The sequence below is a fragment of the Coffea arabica genome, chromosome 4e (genome assembly GCF_036785885.1).
Source record: "Coffea arabica cultivar ET-39 chromosome 4e, Coffea Arabica ET-39 HiFi, whole genome shotgun sequence".
NCBI classification, from domain to species: domain Eukaryota; kingdom Viridiplantae; phylum Streptophyta; class Magnoliopsida; order Gentianales; family Rubiaceae; genus Coffea; species Coffea arabica.
The window spans coordinates 47,479,525-47,485,436 of record NC_092317.1 but is presented as its reverse complement, the minus strand read 5'-3'; the positions used below and the strand labels follow the sequence as shown (position 1 = coordinate 47,485,436).

General features: G+C 35.0%; 1 protein-coding gene across 1 annotated transcript; it reads left to right on the top strand.

The window, feature by feature from the left end:
* Nucleotides 1-849: 849 nt before the first annotated feature.
* On the top strand, nt 850-4,958 carry LOC113741636 (WRKY transcription factor 72A-like). Its single transcript, XM_027269222.2, has 6 exons — nt 850-997; nt 1,379-1,459; nt 2,480-2,557; nt 2,685-3,224; nt 3,319-3,432; nt 3,891-4,958. Exons 1-6 carry the CDS (start codon nt 887-889, stop codon nt 4,839-4,841), a joined length of 1,875 nt encoding a protein of 624 aa, XP_027125023.1. The 5' UTR covers nt 850-886; the 3' UTR covers nt 4,842-4,958.
* The last annotated feature ends 954 nt before the right edge of the window (nt 4,959-5,912 follow it).

Genomic DNA, 5,912 nt, shown 5'->3' with positions numbered 1-5,912 from the left:
AAATAGTAGTGCAATTGGCTTTTGCAATTATCATAGTCAAGTGCACCATATGCAGAGTGTATGTACTAACACAATAATAATAGACGTATACAATAAGGCAACATGTTGTTTTTAAATGATGATAATGCTCAAAAATAAAATGAGTGTCAACGAATAATTGAAAGTTGTATTTCAAAATCAATTTCATCCCTCCTAACTCAAAAATGATACGCACTGGATCCATTAATTGTATGGTGCAGTTGTTCAACCAATTACAAAGAATCCCTTCCCATATAGGTTGAATAATTTATTATTCTTTTCATTCCTTGCTAGATAATTTTGAAGTTAACTACTATTAAAGATTGAGTAAATCTTATATATACTGACAGTGCAGACACTATCACCGTTGAATCCATGACATATATGCAAAAATTGAATTTTAAATTCAAATTTTGCATAACTGTCATTCATCTAACGCTGACAGTATATCTAACGCTGTCAGTGTAAAAAAGATTAATGCTTAAAGATTTGGTTCCATGTTCAGTGTCCTCTAGTCTTTGCCTTTTTCTGTATTTTTTTTTGAAATTATAATCTTAGAATAATTCAAAATAATTTCTTTCGATTCTTACTGTCCCATTTAAGTCCAACTTGTGGTGGCAAATTCCTTCTAATATCCCATCTAAAATCATTTGAAAAAGAAAAAAAAAAGATTCAACAGCTGGGCCATTGACATTTTTGTTTGTGTGTCTGTGCTAGGTAAAACCCCGTTAGGTTGAATAATTTAGACGAGTCAAATACTGCAGGCTAGCTCCTCCTCCCTATAAGAATAAGACCACCGTGTTATCAGAAACATTAATAGTCCATACGACTCTTTGTAGAGAAAAGAGAGAGAGAGCAAGAGAACAACATGGATATGGAGGCTGCTTATGGAGGTAATTCAGTCAAGAAGGAAGATCAGGAGAAGAAAGCTGAATCGAGTGGTGATGAAGATTGTTGTACTGAAGAGGTTCTCCATAAGGTGATTGACTTCATCCTCTTCATTTAGAAACTATATCTTCTGATTCTCAAGGACATCCCTAGTTCACAAGAAACATTTCTTGAACTCCATCCCTCTTATGAAACCATCTGCATATGTTTGTAAACATCGAGAATCTTATTTTGCAACGTTCATTACCAAGAATCAGAGCTGAACATAAAAGATAAAGGGTTTATATATTTTTTCGAGATAGAATAAGAGACTAGTATTAAATTGAGGTCTAGGATTTTTCTACCTTATTTGGCATCAGATTAGAAAGTGATATTAGTTTTTGGACTTTTTATCTTCAAGATAAGGTGCTAAAAAGCTATACACACTTCATGATGTATAATGAATCCAAACCTGGTGTCCTGGCTATTGCAGGTTGGAAATGGAAGAAGAGCTCAGGACGATAAAATAAATCAATCCTCACCAAATCGAAAGGATTTTACAAGTAGCATACAGGTAAAAACAAGTTCTTTTACTCATTCCATGATGGTTATCATTTCGAGCAAAAAGGAAAAGAAAGTATATCATTAATCACAGATAATAACGATACATTACTCTTATCAAGAAAAAAGAGAGTACAGGATTCTTTTGGATGTCTTTGATCCTTAAAGAAAACTTTCAAATCAGTTATTTTCCTTTTTTTCAATATATATTCTGTATTATTTCCCAAAAAAAATGTTTTAAATTTGACGGAAAGTCTCATGCAAGAGAACTTCTACATCTAATTATGGTTCTAGACAGAGGTAACTTTAATTAGAAATTTTATTTTCTATGGTGGATTCTTCAGGAAACAATTGAAATACAAATACTACTCACCTTGTGCATCAATAATCACAAGAGAAAAATGATGATTATGGATCTACTTTTACTTTTAAAGTGTGAAACCTGCAAATGAAGGTTTCCGATAATAAGGCAGGTCCTCAGTCTTGATCTTAAGAAACACGGAAAGGTGTATATTAGTCTGGTCAGGTAGATGTGCAACCATTTCGCCGCCCTCAAAACCTTTGACCGCTGGTAATGGTTTATATGTCACCGTTACTGATTTTACTTCTTCAAAATCACTAGGTACGGCTTTTGAACAAGAATAAATTTCTGCATCACCGCCAAATCAATCTTGTTCTAGTCTTTTTTTTGTTTGCTCAAAAAACAAAAAAAAAAAAGATTTCCGAACATTTTTTAACGTGCTATAGTATTCTATGAAAAGCACAAAACCAAAAATGAGATAATTAAGCAGCAAATTATAAATAGCAGGGAAATTCTACGGTACCCTTTGGATATCCTATCAATAATTCCATTGGATGTGTAAAAAGAGATAGCAATCCTTAAGTGATTTTAAGAGTTTAAATTATTGAATGATGTGACAATAAACTTTTATTGAATTATAATTATGGGTATGGTACATAAAAGAGATAGTAAAATTTTTGTACAATATATATTATCCTTATTATGTTACTAATTAAACCATTATTTTGACAGGGCTCTTTCATGCCTAAGATGGAAATGTCATCCTCAGAATTCAACTCAAATGTATCTTCTTCAGCCCTAGCGGGGCGGGTTAGTGCTTCAACTTTCTCTCTATCATTTTCTATTCAGCATATTATGTCCTCATGTATACTGCTTTTGTATAAAATAACATGATCAATCTAGAACTGAAGTACTAATTTTGCATGTGATAATGTAGGCTGATCTTCTAAAGTCAACAAAAGCTGAAATGGGAGAAGTGATGGAAGAAAATCAAAAGCTGAGAATGCACTTAGATCGAGTGATGAAGGAGTATCGGGCCCTTCAGATGCAGTTCCACGACATGGTTCAGCAAGAACCAAACAAATCTAGTAGTACAATAAGCACTCATCGAGAAACTGGAGAACCAGAGCTAGTCTCCTTAAGTCTGGGAATGAGTTCGAGTGATGGGAAGAAAGACGATCATTTTTCTAGAAAAATCCATGGGAAAGAAAAGGTTGATAACGATGATGATGATAAAGAAGTGCTGGCTCTTGGATTGGACTGCAAGTTTGAATTGCCAAAATATCAAGAAAATGAGCCTTCACCTAATCCCAGCCTGGCGGCTAGCTCAGGAGAAGTTAAGGAAGAAGAAGGTGGTAAAACATGGCCACCAAAAAATAGCCTCAAGAATGTAAGAAATGAAGAAGATGAGGTTTCCCAACAAAACCCTGCCAAAAGAGCTAGGGTTTCTGTGAGAGTCCGATGTGACACCCCAACGGTAAGTGTAGATCAGAAATTGCATTTTAGAATGAATTTGATGAAGGAATGCTCAGTGATATAACAAATTTTTCTTTCACTTATTGCGAATCCAGATGAACGATGGATGTCAATGGAGGAAATATGGACAGAAGACTGCAAAAGGAAATCCATGCCCTAGAGCTTATTATCGTTGTACAGTTGCCCCCAACTGCCCAGTAAGAAAGCAGGTAGGAACGATGTCAAATCTGATGTTGAATTTTTGCAAGTAAACTTTGCATTGTTCTTTAATCTGCTACTATAATCTTGATCAGTATCTTTTCCCTTGGTTTAGTAAGATTTGTGTATCTGTTAGCCTCAGATACTACGTCTTTAGGCTCCCCTCCCTTGTAGTTTAGGATAGATGGGTTATACAATACTTGTCGTTTTCGAAAAAAAAAAATTTAGACATTGAACTATATATTGCTGAAAATACTCAATCAGAGTGATTTTTAATTACCATTATGACATAAACTCCCTTAAAATAGAAACTTTTTCAATATAAAAAAAAGTTTTTAATTAATTTTTTCATTTAATTATTCACTTTTTTAGTGATGATTTTTTATTTGTACTCGAGCAAATGGTAGTGCTTCTGCAAGTACCGCATTTAATTGAAAAGAAAGTGATTTTTCATTGCCAAATTCTGTAGGTGCAAAGATATGCTGAGGACATGTCCATTTTGACAACCACATATGAAGGAACACACAACCATCCCCTTCCTATCTCCGCCACAGCAATGGCTTCCACCACTTCGGCTGCCGCTTCCATGCTAATGTCCGGCTCGACAACCTCCACTTCCGGCCTATCTCCTTCCGCAGCCTCGATTTTGTCCTCCGCTAGTTTCAATGGACTAAACTTTTACCTATCAGATAATACAAAGCCAACGCCAATTTACCTGCCAAATTCTTCACTCTCATCATCATCTTCATGTCCAACAATCACCCTAGACCTCACTACGAGCTCAAATGCTTCATCCCATCTAAGCAAACTAGGCAATTTTCCTCCTAGATCATATTCTACAACGCAGAATCTCAACTTCAGCCCTCTTGAATCCAATGCATTACCTCTGTCATGGAGCAACGGGGTCCTTAGCTATGGACCTCAAGCTCAGCCCTACAACAAAAACCAAAATATTGGTTCCCTAAACTTCGGAAGACAGCTTCAAGAAGCCCATTATCAATCTTATTTACAAAAGAACAATTCTATATCGAACTCTTCTTCACAGCAATCTCTGCCAGCAGAAACCCTTGCAGCTGCAACTAAAGCAATCGCATCAGACCCTAGCTTCCAATCTGCATTAGCAGCTGCTCTCACGTCCATCATTGGCCCCGGTACCAGTAGCACAGCCAGAGTTCTAGGAAGCCAAACTGCAGCAGATAAATCCGGCCATAACTTGAAGCTGAATGATCAGTCATTTCCTATTCTTTCTAGCTTCCCACCATCCACTTCAACTGTCAATAAATGTGCTTCAACCTTTCTCAGTTCTTCCAACCCACCATCTTCAGCGAATTCTCAGCCTGGAAGCTTGATGTTTTTATCACCTTCATTGTCATTCCCTAGTCCCAACAATAACTCTACATCCAATGTGAGATTGCATTAATAATAAACTTTGATAGGCATTTGACATTTTAATTGTTAAGATTTTAGACTGCCATAGAAGTTGGTGACTTCAAGCTAAATATTTATTGAAAGGCGTAGCTCTTTCTCTCACCTATAATACCGTATACGTTTCACATATCTTTCTTGTTTAGTTTTTGATACTTTATAATATTTTTGAAGAGTAGTCATTCAATGCAAATTGAACTTAAATCTTCCAATTTCCCATGTCATCAATTAATTTCAAAGAATCACCAGCTTGTTGCCTAGACTTGTTTATTTTTGTCTTTTTAAAACATAGCAATAATGTTCGAAGTCAAATTGACATCGCTCTATAGTTAGCTAAATTAAAATAAGCAGGTCAAAATATACTCGAGAAATTCGAACTTAATGTTTCTTGATTTCAAGAGTGCCTCCATTACTTTCTGTCGACAGGCCAATTAGTGCATCTATTTTCTTGAGTTTAGAAAAGAAAAGATGTGTCTTCTGATTCCTAAAAAAGAAGTGCAATCAAAAGTTGATACGAGCTGGTGCTACGACTAAAGACAAACTAATAATGATCATGACACATTTTTGCTTCTTATTTATATATCATTTGGCCTAAAAAGCATGGTAGGAGTGTGTGAAAAGTTAAAAAGAGTTTTCGAATATCATTACCAGGGGAAAGAATTAAATTATGAAATCATACAATTAAGCCAAATAAATGGATTCTCGATGATCGAGAAAAGAAAAGGATGGCATTAATTTTTACACCTCGAGCCTATTAATATAATTGTGGGAGAAGAGTTGAAAGTATTTTTTTTCGAAACTAAAGAAGAGTTGAACTTACGTGCGGTTTTTCTTTCTACCACCCATAAGACTAGAATACATAAAAAATAAGTAGTAAAAAAAAAAAGGAAAGCGTCTTGGCAGTTGCATATAGTTTTAGTGCATGGATAAATTTTTTTTTTGTTTTTAATACTTAATGAACGTAACTACCTAGCCAGGTGATGACTGGAAAGTAAACCATATTCAACCTCACTTAAATAACTTGTTACAATTTAAACATATTTATTTAAGTTTGGTAGGATCCAAG